We start from the raw sequence: 25,504 nt of genomic DNA on the forward strand, positions 1-25,504 counted from the left end.
TGTAAAGCATTGCATTTATTGCCTGTAATAAATACTCCACAAAAACAAACAAGCTTTAACAACTCCTGCTCTCAATCTAATGCAACAACAATCACCTACATTTGACAAGCAACCAGACTGAAATACAAAAACTACTCAAATTATTAGCTCAACCTCAGATTTTCTCTAATCAATTTTCCATCTTACTAATTAATTTATAATATTTCCTTAGTAAGTTGAGAAGACATAGTTTCTTTCTCTCAAAATTCTGTAATGCACACTGCACACTCCCTCCTTCATTGTTACAATAGAGATAAAAATCTTTACTAGCATCTGGTAACCCAAGTCCTGGGGCCAACATTCATTCTACCTTTAGGTTACTATATGCCTCTTTCTGTTCTGATCCCCACTTCACAGTTTCCAAAGCAGGTTTCCCCCCCCTTTTAACAGCCTTTGGATTGGCTCAACTAATTTGGCATATTCTGGTATGAAGTTGCGGCTGTAATTAAACAATCCCAAAACCTTCCTCACTCCTCAGTTACTGGCCTTGGCATTTGTTGCATTGCCATTTTCCTGTCTACAGACATTTCCTTGGTCCCTTTGGATATTAAAAGTCCCAAAAAATACCTGTAGGTTTCCTATTTGGGCCTTTTTGGGCTTGCCTTTAGTCCTTGATCTTCTAAGTGCTGCCAGACTGAGTATAGTGCCGTCTGATGTTCCGCTCTAGGTACAGAGGCTATCAAGATGTATTGTAAAATTGTGCTCCCCTCCAGGAGCTCCACTTTTCAGTATCTTACTCATTACCTGGTGAAACATGGCCAGACTGTTATGGAATCCTTGAAGGAGCCTAATCCATGTATACTGCTTATCACCTACTGTGAAAGCAAATATACCCTATGAATTAAAATCCTCCCCCCACCCCCCTCTTCAGGGCCCTACAGTTCCAGGCAAAATGTCCTGGCTTCCCACAATTATGACCAGTTCCCTTAGGCTTGATCCCATTAGTTAAGGCTATGTGCTCCTGTTTTATTCTTGGGTTTTGTTTATTGTCTGGTCCGACCTTAATCCCAGAAGTTCATTCCACTAATTCATCATAGTTCTGGGTACTAAGAACTCCCATTTTAAGGATATTTTGGTGAGCTGGTGACAACCCATCTTTAAATGCTTGTAAAAAGGCTGTATCTGTTCGGGCAGTTTTGGGCATTCCCGAACATTCTTGGTATACGCTAGAGTCACTCCCCAAATTCAGAGGCTCCTTCACCCCTTAGTCTCCACTTGTCCTGAGGCAGCCTGTACCAACTGGTGCATATCTTGCAAATGTAACTGGTGTCCAACCCAAATAGTGTCCAGTTCTGCCCAAAATTTGCTATTGTTACACTGGGGCTGGAGCCTTCCCAGGGAAGCCAAAACTTGTTGTCTTTTTCCGGGGTAAAGGGTTTGTGTCAGGCAGTGGGATTCTGTAATGTTCCGCCCCAAATTATGGGAGCGAGATCACAGACCTCTTCCTCATCAGGGTCAAAGTCTCCTATGGGTGCCATGGGTTTTATGGCCGACCCATAGAGAAGCAAGGATCCCAAGCCAGGGTCGCCTAAAATTTAGTTTGTCTTTTCTAGTTCTCTATTGCATGATTCCAACATTTTGATTTTTGCTTTGTCATCAGCCCATTTCTTACCCAAGACAGACTTGTTCAATTAATCCAGCCAATTGGTAAACTAAGAGAACTCCAATTTTCTTAGTTCCATTTTTTCTTTTCTTTTTCCAAACATTTTCACTGTTGGTCTAACAGGCGAGATAAGTCCCACCCCCCTTTTCTCATCTATTTAATGAGTCTGTCCCTCTCAGTCATATATTCGTTTATCAGGGATCTCAGGGGTCCCCACTGTCCTTGTGATCTTGCCATAATACAGATAAGTTTTATACTCACCACCTGGAGTCTTCTATCCTCCCTTCTTGCTCTCCCCTTCTAGGTTGCTCTTATCAGAATCTGGTGATACCTGTCAGGGGTAATCAAATCCCTCTGTACCACCGCTTATACTTGTAAGCTCATGCTATTAAGCTTACACTATTAAGCGGCTTTTCCTTCTACTCCAGCGATCACTCAGACAGTCTCTTTCTTACTCACGGCTGAACATCTCACTCCAGTCTTTCTCCGGTCTCCACATCCACTTCAAAATCCTGACCTTCGTGTGGGGGGGTTACTGCTCCTAACAACTAGTTTAAGGCTAGGTGTTTAAAGACAAGTGCCTCCTTGTCCATATATGTTCAGTTCAGACCTGTTTCACACTCTCACAGTCTCTCATCAGACTCTCTTCACAGATGATCACCCACTGTAGTTTGACTCACCCTATTAAGTTCAGTATTCTATTCCAGTGCTCCAGTTGTAGCCATTCAACCAAGCCTGCAAACAGAATCCCAGGTTTCGGCACCAAATTGTTGTAGGTAAAAGACATTTCTGAGACTGTTAGTGAGTCAAAGTACAGTAACTTTATTTCAAAAGCTTTTGGGAGAGACCTGGTACCTAACAGTGGTTTACCAGGCTTCTCACTGAACACAAATAAGTGTGGGTATTTGTACATCACGATTCCCAGCATCAGTCACAGCGCAAACTCTAGTATCAGTCAGGACCTGCAATGCTTCTGCTTCCAGCCACGATGCAACCCCTGGCTTCAGCCAGGACTTGCAGCTTGTTTGGCAGCTTCAGTCACGACGCAGTCATCAGTACAGTCATGATCCACAGCTTTTCCGGCAGCTTTGGCAGCTTCTCCTTTGAAGTAACTTGTGTGGTCACGGCTTCCCAGCAGGAGTCCTCCTGTCAAATAGCTGTTATCGCACTCCACCATCTGCAGCTGTTTAACTATGTTTAGCTAGTACAAACAGGTAAGGTTTGCAATGTCCGTAAAGTAACATTCACATTTAACTATCTGTCTTTATGGAAATAGAAGTTAAAGAATGAAAGACATGAACAAGTAAGGAAAACATGAATAAATACTTTATATTGTTGCCAGGAGCAGTATAAGCTTGAGGAGATCAGCCATTAGGAAGGGTTATATTTATGATATATGCTAGGTACAAAATGCATTAACCCTTTCCCTTCTTCAGAACAAAAGAATTGCTGGAAAACAAATTTCAAATGTGTGATATTTCACTTGTTTAAAGTTCATTGCCTCCTTGCAATAATGTGGAAGTAGCAACGCTGGGAGTTTGGGACGGAATCAGAGAAAACACAATTATAAATAACACAAGGAGAAATAGAATCACGTCATTTAGAAATACATCAAAACATTTTGTAGCTGCAGTATTTTGTGACTTTTCACATTGATGACTGAGACTGTTACTCAGTGGGAAATAACAGCATCATTCACAGAACAAGGAAGATATCACAAAGGCACCTGAACAATCCTTCACTTTACAATTAATATAAATATCTGCAATAACTGAGATTTATGAGCAACTGCTCTGTAGATCTATGCTGCATACATGCAGTTAACACCTATTTACATAGATTGATGGTAAACGACATTGACATCACAATGCATGGCATTGAAATCAAGCAATGGGATACATTTTAGAGATATAAATGCAGGGCCAACTATTACAATGGTGTAAATCTACATTGTTTCCTAAAGAAATGTTGGTTCAGATTTTGTGGTCATTGGCAAAATGTTGGTACTTGCTGCTGACCTCAAAGGAAGTTCTCTGCATGATCTAGTGATTTGTCTGCTTGTGGATTTTCCCTTTCCAGACATTTTTTAAATCTGAGGACAAGTCAAGGGGATCGCCAGGGCTCCAAAATAGTGATACCATCAAGCAAGGTAAGCAACCAATCAAATTGCAGTTTTCTCACAGAAGATCAGAAATGAAAGCCACTTCCAGGTCCTTCATTTGTAACTTAAATTTTACAAATAGCGAAATAAACGGTTGTTTATATATAAATGGGTTTAAGGTAGAACATAAACTTTTTAAAATATCCATATTTTTAATATTTTAATCATATTGCAATCCATTGTTCAACAAATATAAAATTAGTTTTAGATTTTCAGGACTAGTGAAGCTGTTTAACAGTATGATCCGAGTATGCTGTTAAAAGCCTATTCAGCAGCTTGTAACTTTTTCAAGGATTTTTACAGCAAGACCAATAATGTGAATGTGAAAGTCCTCATTAGTCAATCATTGTTACTTGATTGCAGTCTATGAGGGTGGAGGGAGCTTCAAAACTGGAGAATTATGAAGGAACAGAGGCAGCAACTTCTGGATTTACATCTTGAATTGTACATATGTGAACTCCAGAAGTCGCCGTCAGTTCCTCTGCAGTAAAAAAGGAGGTGGGGGGGGGGGGGGGAATGTTGATAGTTTCAACTTCACTACTAGAAGTTTAAATTTATTTATTAGTAAGACAAGTAGGCTTACATTAACACTGCAATGAAGTTACTGTTAAAAATCCCTTAGTTGCCACACTCCAGCACCTGTTCAGTACACTGAGGGGGAATTTAGCATGGCCAAATGCACCCAACCAGCACGTCTTTTGGACTGTGGGAGGAAACAGGAGCATCCAGAGGATGACAAGGAGAATGTGCAGACTGTGACCCAAGCTGGGAATCAAACCTGGGTCCTTGGCATTGAGGCATCAGTGTTAACCATTGTGCCACCATGCCACACTGAGTCCAGGTCATAGCTTTGTACTCATTGTTTTTGCTGCTGTTGTTCTGTACGCCACCATTTTCTTTTCCCTGTAATCTAAGTTTGGCATATGCCTCTGCAAGTAGGTCAACAAACAATTATTTTTAACAGAGTTGTCAGAATTCTCTCTATAATCTACAACTTCAACTCTAGGTTTTAATATTAGCCCATTAAATACCTTTGAAGGTACTTGACATTTTTATACTTGATAGTTATACTGTGTATGTGCACATATCCTTGCTCCAAGAGAAAGACAAATGCGTATTTACTAGAAAGATGTTGATCAAATACTATAAAAGATATATTGGTTAAGTATAACTATACCTTCATTTTCATCAGAAGAATCCGTTTCTGACTGCTCTTGTTGCTGTTGGATTTCAAATTCTTCTTCATCTACTCCAGATATATCTATCGTAGAGTTGGTCTCCATTCCAGAAATAGACTGCATAAGTCACAAATCAGATTAGTGAAGAATAATACATTTTGGAGTATCAGTTGAGTGGAGTTCAGTGACTAGCAGACAATGGATGGCAAATAGGAGGATACTGGCCGCAATCCAAAGGGGAAGAGCCACAGGTGGCTGGGGGAGTAACTGAGGAGCATTTCTCACTATTAGAGATAAACTCTGAATGTTTTTTATTCATTTATCTTATGTGGGTGTCGCTGGCTCAACCAGTATTTATTGCCCTTGGGGAAAGTGGTGATGAGCTGCCTGCTTGAAGCTGAGGTGTAAGTACACTCACAGTGCTGTTAGGGAGGGAGTTTCAGGATTTTGACCCAGTGACAGGAATAGTGATATATTTCCAATGCAGGATGGTGAATGATTTGGAGCAAAACGTCCAGGTGATGGTGTTCCCAGCCCCTTGTCCTTCTCAATGGTAGCAGTCATGGGTGTGGAAGATGCTGCCTAAGGATGCTTGGTGAGTTCCTGCAATGCATCTTGTTGGTACGCTTGCTGCCACTGTTGGTCAGTGATGAAGGGAATGAGTATTTGTGGAAGGGATACCAATCAAGTGGGCTGCTTTTTTCTGGAAGACATTGAGCTTCTTGAGCATTGTTGGTGCTGCATTCATCCAGACAAGGGGAGAGTATTCCATCACACTCCTGACTTATGCCTTATAGATGGTGGACAGGCTTTGGGGAGTTAGGAGGTGGGTTACTCGGAAGGATCCTTGGCTCTGATCCTTTGATTCTCATTGAGTCCAGTTTTGCTTGGGCTCCTTGATGTCATTCTCAGTTAAGTGTTGCCTTGATTACAACTCTCACCTCAGCTTTGATGTTCAACTCTTTTGTTCATGTTTGAACCAAGGTCAGGAGCTGAGTGACCCTGGCAGAACACAAACTGAGTACCAGAGAGCAGGTTATTGCTAAGCAAATGCTGCTTGATAGCACTGTTGATGATCTTTCCATCCATCACATTACAGTCGAGGGTAGACTTATAGGGCAATAATTGATCAGGCTGGATTTGTTCTGTTTCTTGTGTACAGGACATACCTGGGCAATTTTCCACATTGCCAGGTAGATGCCAGTGTTGTAATTGTACTGGAAGAGTTTGGCTAGTGGTGTGCAAGTTCTGGAGCAAGGGGATCAATCCTGGTTGAATGAAGAGTGCAGCAGGGCATGCTCGGAGCAGCACCAGGCACACCTAAAAATGAAGTATCAACGTAGTGAAGCTACAGCAGTCTTCAGTATGATTGCTGGAACGTTACCAGGGCCCATAGTCTTTGCAGTATCCAGTGCCTTCAGCCATTTCTTGGGATCATGTGGAGCAAATCAAATTGGCTGAAAAATAATATTTGTGATTCTGGGGACCTCCAGAGGCGGCTGAAATGGATCATCCTCTTGCCACTTCTGACTGAAGATTGTTGCAAATGCTTCGGTTTTATCTTATGCACAGATATTCTGTCTCCTCTATCAGTGAGGATGGGTGGAGCCTTCTTTCTCAATGAGTTGTTTAATTGTCCACTACCATTCACAAATGAATATGACAGGCCTACAGAGCTTAGATTTGATCTGTTAGTTGTGGAACAGCTGAGCTCTTGTCTATTACTTGCTGTGTATGCTGTTTGGTATGCAAGTAGTCCTGTGTTGTAGCTTCACCAGGTTGATGCTTCATTTTTAGGCGTGCCTGGTGTTGCTCTGAGCATGACATGCTGCACTCTTCATTGAACCAGGGTTGATCCCCTGGCTTGATAGTGATGGTAGAATGGGGGTTATGCTGAGCCATGATGTTGCAGATTGAGTACAATTTTGCTGCTGCTGATGGCCCACAGCACCTCATGGTTGCTTTCTGTTTGGGGTAGAGGTAGAGAATAAGAGGGTAAGTGTAGAGGGTTCTGCTCAAAGTACTTTTTTTGTTAGATTTGCATTTTGCATTCCAATTTCAGGTATCTGTATTTTCAGATGCTCTTATTACTTTTTAAATTATTTTACTGCTGTTGACTATGACTCCCAGAAGACAACAGCTCATTAAAACATTCTTGCTTCAAATTAATTAACAATAATGTTTGAATTAGCTCACACAGTGCTGTCCTCCAGCTAACTCAATTGGTTTGGTACCTTTAAGATCTGCTTTTCAACTAATCTGATTAAGTAGTAAACCTAATATTTTCTTGAGAAATGCAAAGAATATTGTGCGAACAATACTGTTATTTTACAGTCCTGCAGAGAAACCTCTCAAACTAACCAGCATGAAGAAGAAACAAGTGCCATTGATCACTGACCTGACCTCAGTAAATTTTCCCATCACCATAGCTTGGTTGGGAATTTGCACATGGCTGGATTTATCCGTGACCAATCCAAGGTGCCTTGCGCCAGAAATGTCCTTGCACTCATGGCAAAATTCTATCCATATTTCTGATTCTGCTAATGCTTCAGAATCTACTGAGCATGTTCTGTACTTCCTACATTAGTTTCAGATATCCAACATCTGCGATATTTTGCCTTTGTTCTGAGAGGATTCAGCTATTTTCTGTGGTGCTGTTAATATAATTTTAATCAAAAGTAGAGTGAGCAGTACGGTTACACTTTTCCCCATGCTTCACTGTATCAGGAAATATTTTTTACAAGGTAGAAAGTCATTCAATCTCAGACTGGGATGTATACTGTGCAAACTGAGATACGGAATATCTCTTTCAAAGTGCTGTAGGTAACGAATTGCTCATTTGTTGAATCTAGTCCATTACACTATTTGTTTAAACCCACCTAAAAGGAATACTTTGATCATATTTCTAGGAACTATTCCCCTCTAAGTGTATTTCTTCATCATTGCTGACGTATGCGTTAATGTTTTTAGGTTGATCGCTTATCAACCTTTATTGATTATTTTTCAGTCAATGCTGGGGATATACAGACATGCAACTCCTTTATTCAGCAGTGAATATGACATTTATTTCTCACAAATCTGCTTTAGGGGTTAAATTGGTTTGCCTCTGCAAGCTGGGATCAAGATGTATGATGAACTCTTGCCTTTTCAATGGAATACAGACTGCAAGCCATCTTTGTGTTCCCAGCCCATTCGAATGATTGCTTTTCATCTTCAAGAGGGGCAGGAGGTCTTGGGAATTTTCCTGTCTGTGTTGTGGAAATGCCTACCTGCCCTATTTTCGTGCTGGGAGGACAGGTTCGTGATGGAGACGGGATTGCTGACTTTGGAAACTCCACAGTGTTGGAAATGGGCCTGGATGCAGAGGTGGATTAGCCATGGTGCAGCCCTGATATAAAGGCCTGGCTCTAGAAGGCCACTGCCGGGAGGTGAGACTGGTGAGGAGAGAACTGACCCAGCTCTTTGAAGTCATCTCTGACCTTTGTCATGTGAGTCGTCAATTTTTCTCTGAGCGTACATGAAGGCCAACAGGTTTATAACTGTGGTAAAATTGGCATAACAACCTACCCAATAAAAGCTGCAATTCCCGTGCTGGCTGTCTCTATTGCTCAAGGGACTGCCACAAACAGCATTGACTCACTCTTGGCACCTAGAGCTGCTGTCCTATTAAACGTCTGCTTTCTGCAGCCATTATAATCGGAAACACAGTTTAGGGTTTCCTCTCCATGTAAACCTCGAATCCCAGCAGGTCACAATGGCGCTGGAGGGAGGTGACTTCTTGCGAGCTGTACCCAGCATAACTTCTAATTCTATTTTGTACTCTCGTTCTACGCTTCTAAAACTTTATTGTAACTCTCTTAAACTCTCTAACAATGCTTTAATGCAATTTCTTACAGATTTGGCAAAGTTAATCTTTCTGTACACCCTAGCTATGACTGTAACACTCTCTCGTTTCCTTCTCTGAACGGTGTGCTTGTCTGCATAGCGCGCAAGAAACAATACTTCCCACTATGCTAATACGTGTGTCAATAATAAATCAAATCAAATGAAGCCATCTGGCACCTCAAACTCTTATGGCTGCTCATTAATCACCCCTGCCATGCAGACAAGCACAGTGAGGACACCCACCCAACACACATATAACCAGTACCAGTTGTCAGCTTACCACTCACTAGTGTTATCCAGCTGGACAGCAGATTGTGAGTTAACGCTGGTGAGCATGCATAACAACCATATGCTTTGTTGCCATGTCAGAGTGTCCCAGAAGAGAACATTAATGTAGAGTCTGGCATCAAATGCATCTCAATTCAGTGGCCTGGACCTGGAGCTCCTGGTTCAATCAGTGAGAGGCAAGAGCGACATCCTGTACCCAGTGGGCAGAAAAGTCTCCCCAACCACCACAAATGGCTGGAGATTGTATGATTGTGAGTGCTGAGGGTGAACATAGACACACCCAACTACAGTGTCACAGGCATTTCCATAACCACCTGCAGCACGGCAAGGAAAGTGGATTCGTGGAGCAGAGATAGCCATTGAAGATCTCCAAGCAGCATGACTATCACAGCCCTCAAAATCAGGTCAACTGATACCACAAAGACACTCAAACTCCCAAATTACTGTACAACAACTCTCCTTTATTGCACTGTACCAAATTATTACAAACCAGTTATCAAACTTCATTGTACACAAAGTAACTAACCTCTGACCTACTCTGTCATACACACAAATATTCAAAGGATATTACAAAATATCGAAACGCATGACATTAGACTGAGAGATATTACCCGTGGCGAGGCAAACTGATCAGATTCCCTATGATAGGTTTTGTTCCAATGTCTCTTAAGTCCCAGACTCAGGGTCTTGCTGCTTTGTGCCAATATCTGTGGGTGGAATTTTACGACCTCATTGAGCCCGTTTTCAAGCAGGAAGAAGTAGTAAAATCAAGCGTGATGTGACTAACAGGAATGGCATCTGTTTTCGCACCCATTCCCATTTTACCAAAAGAAGAAAATTAGCGCTATTGGGATCCTGCCCAAAATGAGCAAAACATTAATTTGCATTTTTTTGCATTCATCACAACGTTATTAGTGAGCTTCACTCCCAATCGTCCCAACTCACCAGCGTGAACCATCTTGCTCTCTGCAGCCGGATTGGTCAGGAAAACACCTCAGGTATAAAAGTCACATTTAAGTGCTTGAGCAGAGAGAGTGAGCAAGGGGATAAGTCTCTGCATTTAAACTGCTCCATGCTGCTCATGGTGAGTTGTTTCATAGCAGCCTTGTTGGGTTTTGGCGTTGCAGAGGCAATGTGTGGGGGTGTTGGAGGGGCTGATGTTGCTCATGGGGCTCAGCCTCGGACTCTGCACAGATCTGGGTCAGAGAATTGACCTCGGGTTTTAGCGCTGACTCTGGCTCCTCGTGCAAGCACTGTTGTAGATGGGGGATGGGCTGGAAACTCTCAAGTGGCAGTGCTGCAGCCTCGGGACTTGTCGAGCAGCATTGCCTATGGCCACTATTGCAAGGGTTCTGGATGTGTGCTTGTGAGTGGGGAGTGGCGGGGCTGTGTTACCATTCTGGGATCTATGGGGAGTGCATGTTGCTGGGGGTTTGTGGTGGGGATATAGGAATTGTGTGTTGCCAGGGGCGGGTATGGGGAGTGTGTGTTGCTGGGGTCTGTGGGGGGTATGGGGAGTGTGTGTTGCTGGGGTCTGTGGGGGGTATGGGGAGTGTCTGTTGCTGGGGGTCTGTGGGGGGTATGGGGAGTGTGTGTTGCTGGGGTCTGTGGGGGGTATGGGGAGTGTGTGTTGCTGGAGGTCCGTGGCGGGGTATGGGGAGTGTGTGTTGCTGGGGGTCCGTGGCGGGGTATGGGGAGTGTGTGTTGCTGGGGTCTGTGGCGGGGTATGGGGAGTGTGTGTTGCTGGAGGTCTGTGTGTTGCTGGAGGTCTGTGGGGGGGGGTATGGGGAGTATTTGTTGCTGGGGGGTCTGTGGGGTGTATGGAGAGTATTTGTTGCTAGGGTCTGTGGGGGGTATGGGGAGTGTGTGTTGCTGGGGGTCTGTGGGGGGTATGGGGAGTGTGTGTTGCTGGGGTCTGTGGGGGGTATGGGGAGTGTGTGTTGCTGGGGTCTGTGGGGGGTATGGGGAGTGTGTGTTGCTGGGGTCTGTGGGGGGTATGGGGAGTGTGTGTTGCTGGGGGTCTGTGGGGGGTATGGGGAGTGTGTGTTGCTGGGGTCTGTGGGGGGTATGGGGAGTGTGTGTTGTTGGAGGTCTGTGTGTTGCTGGAGGTCTGTGGGGGGGGTATGGGGAGTGTGTGTTGCTGGGGTCTGTGGGGGGGGTATGGGGAGTATTTGTTGCTGGGGGGTCTGTGGGGGGGTATGGGGAGTGTGTGTTGCTGGGGGTCTGTGGGGGGGTATGGGGAGTGTGTGTTGCTGGGGGGTCTGTGGGGGGTATGGGGAGTGTGTGTTGTTGGGGTCTGTGGCGGGGTATGGGGAGTGTGTGTTGTTGGGGTCTGTGGCGGGGTATGGGGAGTGTGTGTTGTTGGGGTCTGTGGCGGGGTATGGGGAGTGTGTGTTGTTGGGGTCTGTGGGGGGTATGGGGAGTGTGTGTTGCTGGGGTCTGTGGGGGGTATGGGGAGTGTGTGTTGCTGGGGGTCTGTGGGGGGTATGGGGAGTGTGTGTTGCTGGGGTCTGTGGCGGGGTATGGGGAGTGTGTGTTGCTGGGGTCTGTGGGGGGTTTGGGGAGTGTGTGTTGCTGGGGGTCTGTGGGGGGTATGGGGAGTGTGTGTTGCTGGGGTCTGTGGGGGGTATGGGGAGTGTGTGTTGCTGGGGTCTGTGGGGGGTATGGGGAGTGTGTGTTGCTGGGGTCTGTGGGGGGTATGGGGAGTGTGTGTTGCTGGGGGTCTGTGGGGGGTATGGGGAGTGTGTGTTGCTGGGGTCTGTGGGGGGTATGGGGAGTGTGTGTTGCTGGGGTCTGTGGGGGGTATGGGGAGTGTGTGTTGCTGGGGGTCTGTGGGGGGTATGGGGAGTGTGTGTTGCTGGGGTCTGTGGGGGGTTTGGGGAGTGTGTGTTGCTGGGGGTCTGTGGGGGGTATGGGGAGTGTGTGTTGCTGGGGGGTCTGTGGGGGGTATGGGGAGTGTGTGTTGCTGGGGTCTGTGGGGGGTTTGGGGAGTGTGTGTTGCTGGGGTCTGTGGGGGGTATGGGGAGTGTGTGTTGCTGGGGTCTGTGGCGGGGTATGGGGAGTGTGTGTTGCTGGGGTCTGTGGGGGGTTTGGGGAGTGTGTGTTGCTGGGGGGTCTGTGGGGGGTATGGGGAGTGTGTGTTGCTGGGGGGTCTGTGGGGGGTATGGGGAGTGTGTGTTGCTGGGGTCTGTGGGGGGTTTGGGGAGTGTGTGTTGCTGGGGTCTGTGGGGGGTATGGGGAGTGTGTGTTGCTGGGGGTCTGTGGGGGAGTATGGGGAGTGTGTGTTGCTGGAGGTCTGTGGGGGGTATGGGGAGTGTGTGTTGCTGGAGGTCTGTGGGGGGTATGGGGAGTGTGTGTTGTTGGGGTCTGTGGGGGGGTATGGGGAGTGTGTGTTGCTGGGGTCTGTGGGGGGTATGGGGAGTGTGTGTTGCTGGAGGTCTGTGGGGGGTATGGGGAGTGTGTGTTGTTGGGGTCTGTGGGGGGGTATGGGGAGTGTGTGTTGCTGGAGGTCTGTGGGGGGTATGGGGAGTGTGTGTTGCTGGGGTCTGTGGGGGGTATGGGGAGTGTGTGTTGTTGGGGTCTGTGGGGGGGTATGGGGAGTGTGTGTTGCTGGGGTCTGTGGCGGGGTATGGGGAGTGTGTGTTGCTGGGGTCTGTGGGGGGTATGGGGAGTGTGTGTTGCGGGGGGTCTGTGGGGGGGGTATGGGGAGTATTTGTTGCCGGGGGGTCTGTGGGGTGTATGGAGAGTATCTGTTGCTGGGGTCTGTGGGGAGTGTGTGTTGCTGGGGGTCTGTGGGGGGGTTTGGGGAGTGTGTGTTGCTGGGGTCTGTGGGGGGGTTTGGGGAGTGTGTGTTGCTGGGGTCTGTGGGGGGTATGGGGAGGGTATGGTGAGTATTTGTTGCTGGGGGTCTGTGGGAGTGTGTTTTGCTGGGTGGAGGTCAACTGAGTTCTTTAACCTCTCAACCTGTCTCTCCCCTTCCCCAAATTTCCACCACCCCCCCCCACTTCAGATTGACATGATAGCTTTTGCAGTGCAACCTATTGATCTTGATGTTCTTTTGGTTGCTGTTGAAGCTGAGGAGGAGAAACAGGAGGATGAATTGTGGGCAGAGGAAGCCCAGGCCTTACCACTTGCAGGTGCAGAGACAGACTGCTGCCATAGGCAGCATGTGGCCACTATTTGCCCTGAGGAGGGAGCAGAGAGCCCAGCAGTTCTGCACGAGTGTCGTTCAAGCAACTGTTGGGCACTGTGCTGCCGACTTCTCTGCTCCAAAAACAGACAGTGTGACACCTGTGCCATTTCTTGCAGTGCCTGACACCTCGGTGCATGGGACGCTCACCCATTCTCAGTGGCTGTGAAAGTGACAACACCTTAAACTTGTATCCACTGGGTCCTTCCAGACCACCAGTGGAGATCTTTGTGGCATTTTCCAACCATCTGTCCACATGTTGTTTGTCCATCATCATCGATGAGGACCTCGACACCATTAATCATTCTGAGGCTGTGGTGTGTCCGAAGATGACTGATCAGGCCAGTTTGGGCACGGAATGTCCTGGCACATATTGGACAGATTTGTGTAGGCACTGTAGTTGTTGCGCTGGTGGCTCTGGACTTGCGCAGCTCACGTTTAAGTTGTGCTTCAGCAATACACCTTGCTTCGTAAGCTTGACAGCCTTTGTGAATGAGGCAGCGCCAGGTAGGGTGGTTTTGTGCCAGCGTTCCCCAGGTGGTCGTGTCTATGTGAAACGACTTCAGGGAGGCCTTGATGTGTCTTTGTAATGTTTCTTCTGCCCTCCATGTGAGCGCCTTCCAGCAGAGAGTTCCTCAAAAAGGAACTGCTTGGGTATGTGCTCTTCTGACATACGGATGACATGACCTGCTCACCAGGTCTGTGCTCACATCAGCAGTGTGTGGACTGATGGTAGACTTGCTCTAGAGAGAACTGCAGTGTCTGGTACTTTGTCTTGCCATCTGATGCGTAATATTCTGCAAAGACAAGTCACGTAGAAACGATTGAGCTGTCTTGCATGCCTTCAATACACAGTCCATATTTCACAGGCATACAGGAGGGTAGGACCACGGTGTTGTAGACCTTCAGTTTTGTTGCTGGGCTGACTCTTCGACATTCCCACACGGTGGAGCGCAGTCTACCGAAAGTAAACTTGCCTTTGCTATTCTGCAATTAACTTCTGTATCAATAGTCACTGCTTGGGAGAGAGTGCTGCCAAGATAAGTGAACTGGTCCACTGCCTGTAGTTTCTGCCCTTTGATTGTGACATTTTCCAACCATCCGTCCACAAGGAGGTCACGGATGCCCTGTATGTCGGGGTTGGCTAGAATATTAAATTTGACCTTTGACCATGGCTAGCAGGAAGCCCAGACTGCAGGATTCACAGCAATCGTGGGGATGCCAAATGTGCAGGGGGCTATAGACTACATTTATGTTGCTCTCAAGGCCCCAGTGAAGAATCCAGGAAGATTCATCAACAGAAAGGGCTTCCATTCAATAAATACACAATTAGTGTGTGACTATCAGCTGAACATTATGCATGACTGCGCCAGACACCCCAGCAGTGTGCATGACAGCTTCACATTGAGGAATTCTGATGTCTTAGATGTTTTTGAGGAGAAGTCCAGAGTGCAGGGATGGCTCGTGGGGGACATGGGTACCCGCTTTGGACTTGGCTGATGATGCCTGTGCGGAGCCTGAAACTGGCATGGAGCCCTGATACAATGAGGCCCACATTGCCACCCATTCAACAGCGGAGCCATGTTTGAGCTTCTCAAAATGTGGTTCAGGTGCCTGGACTGCTCTGGCGGAGCCCTCCAATATAGGCCCTCGATATCGTCCTGCATTGTGGTGATGTGCTGTGCCCTCCACAACCTTGCGCTTCAGCGAGGGGATTTTTTGGAGGAGGAAGAGGATGTGGAGGCCGACCAGCCGGGCATTGCTGGGGAGGAGTTTGCCCAGCAGGAGGAGGAGGAGGAATCTCTTGTGGGCTCTGGGAATGCCATGGCAGATGCTGTATGTCGCTGCCAATACATGCCACCCCCCTGTAGCCAGTGAATTATTTGAGCACCTTGATTTTCTCAGCAGCAGTGCGCTGAGGGGCTTCCCCCACTGACATCAATGTGCAGGGTCCCTCCGGTGACTCTCAGGGTAAGTACATCCCTGTTAGAGACTAATCAGAGAGAAGTTAGTCACAGGTGAGGGGTGAAATTACATTTATTATTGCCAATAATAGTGCCTTCAAAATAAGTGATAACATAAAAACGTGTGAACTTGAGACTGCAAAGTGCCTAAATATTCTATCTACCCAGTGTTGTCCTTCACCTATGCCATCTTAGTGCTGCTACAACTTCTTAGACTTTCGTGGCCTACCACTGTGTCACAGTGTCTTCCCAATATGTACTTTGGAGGTGGAAGTGGCCAGTTGTCTACAGCGTCCCATGGCCTGTGATGCCCTTGGCGAATGTCCTCTGGAGGCCTGGACCTTGAGGGCCCGGCCAGCTTCCAGGTGTCAGGGAGGTAACCATGACACCCTCTTCATCCCACTACCCCTGAGATACCCCGGTGCCAGGAAGGAGAGTGTCAGAAAGCATAGCCACAACCTCAGTCACCTGGATGGAACACCCTGGCATGGATTCGGGCCCTCCTTCCTCCCTTGGGGTTACTGTGGACCCCTGGGTTACTCCATGGGACGACGGTGCTTCTGGAGTGAGCTCCAGTAAGCTAGTCCGAATTGCCCGCATTTGGCCCATATATCCCTCTGTACCCAATTTACCCATGTAACTGTCTAAATGCTTTTTAAATGATAAAATTGTATCCGCCTCAACTATTATCTCAGGCAGCCTGTTCCAGACACTCACCACCCTCTGTGAAAAAAATTGCTCCTCGACACTTTTGTATCTCTCCCCTCTCACCTTAAACCCATGCCCTCTAGTTTTAGACTCCCCTACTTTTGGGAAGAGATATTGACTATCTAGCTGATCTAGGCCCTGCATTATTTTATAGGCCTCCAAAAAATCACCCCTCAGCATCCTACACTCCAGAGAAAGAAAAAGTCCCAGTCTATCCAGCCTCTCCTTGTAACTCAAACCATCAAGTCCCAGTAGCATCCTAGTAAATCTTTTTTGCGCTCTTTCCAATTTAACAATATCCTTTCAATAATAGGGTGATCAGAATTGTACACAATATTCCATGTGTGGCCTTACCAATGTCTTGTACAACTTCAACAAGACATCCCAACTCTTGTATTCAATGTTCTGACCAATAAAACCAACTATGCCGAATGTCTTCTTCACCACCCTGTCCACCTGTGACTCCACTTTCAAGGAATTATGACCTCTATCCCTAGATCTCTTTGCTCTATAACTCTCTCCGATGCCCTACCATTATCTGAGAAAGTCCTGCCCAGGTTCAATCTACCAAAAGGCATTCATCTAAATTAGCTCCATCTGTCATTCATCAGCCCACTGACCCAATTGATCAAGATCCCATTGCAATCCGAGATAACCTTCTTCGCTGTCCATTACGCAACCGATCTTAGTGTCATCTGCAAACTTACTAACCATACTTTCTAAATGCTCATCCAAATCATTAATAAAAATGACAAGTAGCAGTGGACCCAACACCAATCCCTGAGGCACACCAGTGGTCCAGTTTGAAAAATCACCCTTTGTCTTCTGTCATCAAGCCAATTTTGTATCCATTTAGCTACCTCATCATGGATCCCGTGAAATTTAATCTTATGCAACAATCTACCATGCGGTACCTTGTCAAAGGCCTTGCTAAAGTCCATGTAAACAACATCAACTGCACTGCCCTCATCTACCTTCTTGGTTACCCCTTCAAAAAACTCAATCAAATTTGTCAGACATTTTCCACTGACAAAACCATGCTGATTGTCTCTAATCAGTCCTTGCATTTCTAAATGCCTGTAGATCCTGTCTCTCAGAATACATTTCAACAACTTGCCCACTACAGATGTGAGGCTCACTGACCTGTAGTTCAGTTTTCAGGCTTTTCCCTTTTTAAACAAAGGTACAAATTTGCCACCTTCCAATCTTCAGGCATCTCACTCGTGACTATCGATGATTCAAATGTCTCTGCTAGGGAACCCACAATTTCCTCCCTAGCCTCCCACAATGTCCTGGGATATACTTCATCAGGTCCCAGGGATTTATCTACCTTGATGCGCTTTAAGACTTCCAGTACCCCCTTCTCTGTCACTCCTCAAGACATCATTGTTTATTTCCCCAAGTTCCCTAACATCCATCCTTTCTCAATAGTAAATGCTGATGAGAAACATTCATTTAGGATCTCATCCATCTCTTCTGCACACATAGATGACCTTGTTGATCCTTAAGGGGCCCTATTCTCTCCCTAGTTACTCTTTCGCCCATTTATGTATTTGTAGAATCTCTTAGGATTCTCCTTTGCCTTACCTGGCAAAGCAATCTCGTGTCCCCTTTTTGCCCTGCTGATTTCTCTCTTAACCCTATCTCTACACCCTCTATACTCTTCAAGGGATCCACTTGATCCCAGCTGCCTATGCATGTCATGTCTTGTGCCTCCTTCTGCCCCCTGTCAGAGGCATGATGGATGGAAGAGCAGTGGGGGCCATGATGCCAGATGGCCTGGGCACAAGGGGTCCATTCCTGCAACACAGGACATAAGGTTAAATTCAAGGAAGGGAGAAAAATCTGGACTGCCTCTTGCTTGAGATTTCTCCAACAAGTGGCAGATTGGCAGCTGCTCATTTCTATGCTCCAGCCCGACCATGCTGTCACTAATAGTCTGCATCTCCTCCTCTCCCGCAAGATCCAGTGCCTGCTCCTCAAAGGGGGTGAGGACCTGGATCTCAGGCACACCACCCCAAATCTTCACCCTCTTCCGGTGATTGTGGGTACAGAAGGACCCATGTCAAATGGAGGGGGGATTGGGGAGGGGTTGTATCTGGCCCGGTGGTAGGATGGGTGGGGCTTCTGTCAGCAGAGCTGTTTATTTACAGTTTTCCTGCACAAGCGCAGTTTATGACTTTAATCTAAACTGCTGGCTGTCTGGCGAATTAGGCCCCGCCCACTGCCCCTTATGGCTAGAAATGGTCCAGCCCATATTTTCAAAGATGAGTGCATATGATTGGGAGTGCAAGCTCGCCCGAAATATGGATCAGGAAATCTCCCGTTTTCATGCTAGCTGAACACTTAGAAAAAAAGTCTCGTAAAATTCCACCCTCCATGTCTCTTCTTGTAGAGATCTTGCCAGTACTAAATATGCTCCCAGTCACGTATTCCAATGACAGGCACTAATAAATCACTGTCTTTTTGGTCACAAATACTAAGTCATGCCTCTGTCAGGGGGTCATATTTTTCTCAGAATATAACACACAGGGATCTGTGTTCATTCACTATCTGTTCAAGATACAGCAACAGCCACTGTCCATTCAATTCCCCTGTATGTCCCATTGCTGCACATCCTGTCCTTTGCTGCTCCCACAGTCCTTTGCCTGATACAGTATCTTCACTTTGCTGTATACCCATCAGCTGCACAATGCATGGCCTGTAACCAGGAATTCTATGTAGATGTGAGACATTCAGAAGAGAGGCCACCCATGTTGTAAAATGTGTGTGACCACCATTCAAACCACACTGATGAGCAGGATGTGTTCAGTGTGTTTTCCTGCTTTCCTCTTGTCCTCACAGGGAACTAAGGAGAAAACTTGGACCGGTGGTGGGACACTGCAGCTGAGGTCAATACAGGACGTGGAGGAGAGAGCCAGAGAGATCACACATGTGCCCTGTTACCAGAACATCAGAGGCTGAAATTCTCCAATGTCGGACACCCCACCACTGCTGCCAGTGAGAACAGAGAATTTGGTGCTCGGCCAAATCTCCATTCACAGCAGTGGAACCTCAGCGGCTCAAGGACATGAGTTCTTTCTTAGAGAGAACCTCATGCGGAAGCAGCTGGAGTGCTTGTAGGAGCAGAATGAGATTGTGCACAGGGACCCTCAGCAGCCTGGAGCAGTCCATCCAAACAAGAGGAGATACAGTTTGACAGGAGCATGCACTGAGAACTGTCTGGGAAATAAATGTGACCTGGGAAACAGTGGAGAAAGCAATAATGTGGGAGTGAGTGAACTACAAAGTTTTTAAACACTGTGCCAAAGAACTTGATAGAGGCAGGATGTCCAATGGGACTTGGAACCCCACTCAATCTCATACTCCAGAAGGAGTGTGAGCAGATAGCTTTGGAGGTTGATGCCAGCAGTCAAGCACCAAAGGCCTCAATGCAGTGCTGCATGAAGGTTACAGTGAATGCATCTTCAAAAGTTGCATCCAATTAACTACAACGGTAGCCTTGGACAAAGCTCAATTCCAAACCACTCACCTACGAACAGTCTCTATCATTGACTCCTATCTAACATTCATATGCCATGCCTCACCTCACTCCCACACAATTAGCAGCTCACCCCCACATCTCACAGCTTGCACACACTGCAGTTCAACCAAGACAGCACCTCAGGCACTCATTGCACCACACTCATTGAAACATTCCCTTCGCCTGCAGCCCCAGTGTGGCACAACCAGAGACAGCAGGATTTAACCAAAGGGAGACCAGAGTGTCTGCACTTCTTGTCCCATCATCGAAGAGACAATGCTAAGCGTGGCTGAGGTACCCACTGCTGAGGCTTTGGCTAGTGGCGGGGCTGAAACCATTGAAGATGATACAGGTACTGCAAATATATCTAGAAAGCACAGGAGCCAAAATGTACCAGGTGCAGGGGGAGACATGCAGGGAATGGGGAGGTAGAAGTCGGGGGAGCATGATGTGATTGGGAATGGGAAAGAGTGAGATGTGCAGGGGAATGAGAGGTGAAATGTGAAGGGGTGGAGGAGGTGAAATGTGAAGGGTTTGGGGGGCTGAAATGTGAGGGGGGGAAGACGTGGGGGACGTGGTTGGGGACAGAGCAGGGGAACGTGTGGGGTGGGGGAGGATAACTTAAAAGCAGGCTGATTTCTCCACTGAGATTGACCCAATTGGAACAGGGAGATGAAGGGCTGAACGGTAGATCAAGTCTGCTTCCACTGTTAATCCTGCAGTCAAAAAGCAAGGGTTCAGTACTTTTAACATGGCTATGACAGGCAGCAATGTTACTGGCGATTGTAGTTTCCAGTGCAGGGTCTAATTTTTCTGGGTCTTTCTAGACTTTGTGTCACTAGATAAGGGGTCCGGTATCTGTTGTATCCTTGACCCAAATCCCACTTCTCATGCATCCCACACTCACTTCTTATTTGCAAGCTGTATGCTATGAAAGTGTGCACCTCGCACATTCCCACACTGCCCCCCACCACCCGCATCCCTATCCACACCCTCTTGCCCACACCCCTGTGCCTCTACCATGTCCTTACCGTTATGTCTTTCTCCTTTAAGATGCTCAACAAGAGCAACCTGGCCAAGGAATGGAAGAACAGCAAGACCAAAGTGATGATGAAAACAGAACCGCTACTTGATTTGCAATTGTAGCCAGCAGCTGAGGAACTGGCACTGTGCATATCTTAGAGGTTAGATCAGAAGCAAGATGTGTACATGGTGAGAGATGGAAATGAGTGGCCTGCAGCCCAAATATGGGACAAAATTAAAACAGCAACCAGGTCAATGAGTATTCTGTTACAGAGGAACCAGATGTTAAACACTGCTGGGTATGCACATGAAATGGCAAAAGGCTTGTGATCAATGTCGCGGAGAATCTAGCACCGATCGGGCACAGGGTTTCACCTTGAGCCTCCAGCTGCCTTCTTTCCAGCAAAAGTGGAGGCCAACTCTGTTTCCACACTTGTGGATCCAGTCACGATGTAGTGTCTGAAAGCCAGTGTTACAATTTCCATTGTAGCATCAGCAGCGGAAAGTCAAACATCTCAGCCAAGGTTAGATCATGCCTTGTGAGAGACTGCCATCAGAGGGTGTGGATTACATTGTGGAAAGGATTGTGTGTTGTTACATTAACAACCTGTCCTCCAATAGATCTCTAGCATTGCTGTGGTGCTGTCCAGTGGGAGTATTTTTTCATGAAGCACAAACCTAAGGTCCTTCTCTTGGAAGACAGCATTTACCCACCCACCACTGCCACTCCACTAGTACCCTGGGCCAGCCAACCCAGACTGTTGTCATCCATGCCCAGGGGATGCAATCTATAGCTGGAACTTCTGACCCACAACTCCTCAAGGTTATCATCCAAGACCATTTGCAAGGTTCTAATACTGAAGCTCAGCAGCCTCCCACCAGCTATGCTGCAGAGGGTACCACAATGGAGGTGCACCAGGACAGATGAAGACACACAGGACACAGGCACTAATGGAACGCACATATGTTTTATTAACTTTTGTATGCAAAATAATTTCCATCATAAATTTGGTTTGGGAATGATTATTTTGGGATGAGTTTTATTTGTGCATTAAGACCAAGCTGCTGTGATGTCAATGACAAAGGGAAGATAAGATATGGAAAGGTTGGTGAATGGGGAATTGGCTGTGTGGTTGCTGTTGTCTCACTCGATCATTCCTTCATGGAAAGCCCAGATAGAAAGAAGATGTCTATATTCCCTTCACTCTTCCTCCTCCTCTTCCGACTGCTCCTCTCCCTGCTCCTTAATTACTCATTATATAACTGGTGACTAGGATTGTCCCCTTGTGATGGTGGGGTTGTGCAGCATACAACGCACCATAAATCCTGCCACTCATTCCACTGAACACCACAGACTCCCCCAGAAGACAAGAACCATTGTTCCAGCCTGTGTGATTAAGTTGGACTGAGTCAGCGTACCTTTGTCAAGGGGAGGTCATGTCTGACAAATCTGTTAGAGTTTTTTGATGAGGTAACAAGGAAGTTAGATAAAGGAGAGCTAGTATACATGATTTATTTAGATTTCCAGAAGGCCTTTGACATAGTGCCGCATAGCAGACTGTTAAATAAGTTAAGTGCTCATAGTGTTAGGGGTAAGATCCTGGCATGGATAGAGGTTTGGTTGACTAGTAGAAGGCAGAGAATGGTGATAAAAGGACCTTTCTCAGGATGGCAGCTGTTGTGCCTCAGGGGTAGGTGCTGGGACCACAACTTTTCACAATATACATTAACGATTTGGAGGAAAGAACTGAAGGCACTGTTGCTAAGTTTGCAGATGATACAAAAATATGTAGAGGGACAGGAAGTATTGAGCAAGCAAAGGGGGGTTGCAGAAGGACTTGGACAGGTTAGGAGAGTGGACAAAGAAGCGGCAGATGGAATACAATGTAAAAAAGTGTGAGATTATGCACTTTGGTAGGAGGAACGGACACATATGGACGCAACAGAAGGAGGAGGAACACATAGACTATTTTCTAAATGGGAAAATGCTTACGAAATCAGAAACACAAAAGAACTTGGGAGTCATTGTTCAAGATTCTTTTAAGGTTAACATGCACATTCATTCGGCAGTTCAGAAGGCAAATGCAATATTAGCGTTCATGTTGTGAAGGCTTGAATACAAGTGCAGGGATGTACTTCTGAGGCTGCATAAGACTGTGGTAAGACGCCATTTGGAATATTGTGAGCAGTTTTGGACCCCATATCTAAGGAAGGATATCCTGGTCTTGGAAAGGGTCCAGAGGAGGTTCACAAGAATGATCCCTGGAATGAAGGGCTTCTCGTATGAGGATCGGTTGAGGATTCTGGGTCTGGAGTTTAGAAGGGTGAGGGGGTATCTTATTGAAACTTATAGGATATTACAAGGCTTGGATAGAATGGGCATGCACAGCATGTTTTCACTAGTAGGAAAAACTAGAACCAGAAGGCACAACCTCAGGCTAAAGGGATGATCCTTTAAAACAGAGTTGAGGAGGATTTTTTCACCAGACAGTGGTGAATCTTTGGAACTATTTGCTGCAGAAGATTGTGGAGGCCAGCTCATTGAGTGTCTTTAAGACAGAGATAGATAGATTTTTGATTGATAAGGGGATCAAGGGTTATGGGGAAAAGGCAGCAGATTGGGGATGAGAAAAAAATCAACTAAGGTTGAATGATGGAGCTGACTATTTGGGTCGAGTGACCTAACTCAGATCCTATATCTTATGGTCTTGTGGCAAGGCTCTGTGTATGCATGTTGTACACATGTGCATTGGTTGCACATATCATCAGCCATGTCTTCTTGCCCAGTAACAACCCTATAATTTGCTGTGGTAGCTGATGACATAGCAGTCGGCTGCAGAAAGAAGACATCATAACCACTGCCAGGGCACTAAGCACTGAGCTGCACAATTTGCTGCCTACAGTCACACACCAGCTGGACGTTGAAGGGTTGAAGGAGTGGAATCCCTTTTGGTTCTGGTGTATGGCAGACATATCACCCCAACAAAGTGATCTTCACGCAGTTCCTACTGCCTGTATCACCAAGAAGCCTGTAGTCCTGGTGTAACTGTACACCTGCTCTGTCTGGCAACTGAGAAAGAAAGAAATTTGGTTCCTGTTAAATAGAGAGACTATTTAACGAGAACCAAATTTCTTTCTTTCTCTATTGCCCTAATTCTCCTACTCCCATCTTATCCAACAATGGCTGGCAAACTAGAACATCTTACAAATATCTCCAGCTCCTGCCTGAATGGAATGGGATACAAAAGTTTATGCCCCCTGTCTCCTTCACAGCCTTCTCACTGGCAACATCCTAAGGGTTATCATTGTCCAGAAAGTGAATTGGACTAACTGTATAAAGGTAAAACTAAAATACTGCGGATGCTGGAATCTAAAACCAAAACAGAAAATGCTGGAAAACGTCATCAGGTCCAACAGCATCAATGTGTAAATACTGTGGCTACAAAGGCAGGTCAGAGGCTAGGAATCCTGCAGCAAGTAAATCACCACCTAACTCCCCCCCAAACCTGTCTACTATCTTCAAAGCACAAGTCAGGAAGGTGATGGAATAGTCTCCACTTGCCTGAATGAGCACAGCTCCAACAACACTCAAGAAGCTTGACACCATCCAGGACAAAGCAAGCTGCTTGATCCACTACTCCATTCACCACCTTAAACATTCACTATTCACCCCTAACACACAGTAGCGGCATGTATGTACCATTTACATGATGCACTGCAGCACTTTCCAAGGGTCCTTTGAAAGTATCTTCCAAACCCACAATCTCTGCCACCTAGACAGACAAATGCATGGGAACACTACTACCTGCAATTTCCCTCCAAGCCACGTGCCATCCTGATTTGGAAATGTATTGCTGTTCCTTCACTGTCACAATCCTGGAACTCCCAATCTAAAAGCACTGTGGGTGTACCTACATCACATGGACTGCAGTGATTCAAGAGGGTGACTCTACAGCACCTTCTCAATTCGGGACAGTCAACTAATGCTGGCCTTGCCAGTGACATCCACATCCGGTGAACAAATATAAACAGCCACCGGCAATGCAGTCCTTCCCCTGCTTTAAGATTGATTTGTAGCTGCATCATGTCGAGGATTCAATTGAGGGTATCTTCATTGAAGTGCAGGTGTAGCATACAATGTTCCTCACTGAGGCTAAAGCCCTCTAAATTATGCTGTTACTTTGTTCCCCACACCCTGCCCCTTCTCGTTTCAGGAGCATGTTCTTCCCTGTGTAGTATCTCTTTATCCTTTAAGACATGTTATATCCAACAGGACTCTGTGTTGCCAGCTGTGCATATTCCAGCAGAGATTTAAAGCCACTAATAGCCAGACTGTACACCTATCCCTCACTAACATGGCATTTTGTGTAACTCACCTTAAGTACGTACAAAATTCCGTGACCTCTCGCTTAAAGCTCTTGATGTTAACGCGTCCAATATACACCGCACACGACCAATTTCTTCCACAATAATGCACGATAAATCGGAATTCAAATCAAGCGCAAAAATATCAGCAAAGCGTGACCAAAATATAAACTAGAAACACCCAATTGTGTGATTGAAAGTAAAATGAATGTTTGCTAATTGAATAAACGAACGTCACATGAATAATATGAAAATATGCATCAAAACGGGTACCTTTTCCCAAAAGAGACTGGGAACTGTTCTGTGTCTTCACTGTTGACAAGTGTTAGCAGCATGAGGGCTGAGATTGCAGTAAATAAACTTAACCCCGGTGGACACGCCTCCAAAAGCCAAGTGGTTTTGTCATTGACAATTCCACAGCAACATTATCCAATAGAGAATTCGTTCTATAAGGAGAGAATTCAAATACTGGCTTCTGTCTCAAGCTTTTGCTGGGATTGGAGAGGTTTGATGTTACACTGGCCTCGTCCAAGTGAACTTGATGCCAAGTGCTGAGCGGTTCCAATTCCTCTGGAGAT

General features: G+C 46.3%; 1 protein-coding gene across 1 annotated transcript in view; it reads right to left on the bottom strand.

The window, feature by feature from the left end:
• Positions 1 to 25,299, bottom strand: part of LOC145348880 (methyltransferase-like protein 21E) — a 35,208-nt gene extending 9,909 nt beyond the window's left edge. Inside the window, exons 1-2 of the mRNA XM_080196918.1 lie at positions 25,200 to 25,299; positions 4,981 to 5,098 (exon numbers count right to left, since the gene is read on the bottom strand). Of these exons, the coding sequence (XP_080053044.1) occupies positions 4,981 to 5,086 (106 nt within the window). The 5' untranslated portion in view covers positions 5,087 to 5,098; positions 25,200 to 25,299. The remainder of the gene's footprint in view (positions 1 to 4,980; positions 5,099 to 25,199) is intronic.
• Between the last annotated feature and the right edge of the window lie 205 nt (positions 25,300 to 25,504).

The sequence above is a fragment of the Carcharhinus amblyrhynchos genome, chromosome 10, assembly GCF_965287045.1.
Source record: "Carcharhinus amblyrhynchos chromosome 10, sCarAmb.v2.hapA, whole genome shotgun sequence".
Lineage (NCBI taxonomy): Eukaryota > Metazoa > Chordata > Chondrichthyes > Carcharhiniformes > Carcharhinidae > Carcharhinus > Carcharhinus amblyrhynchos.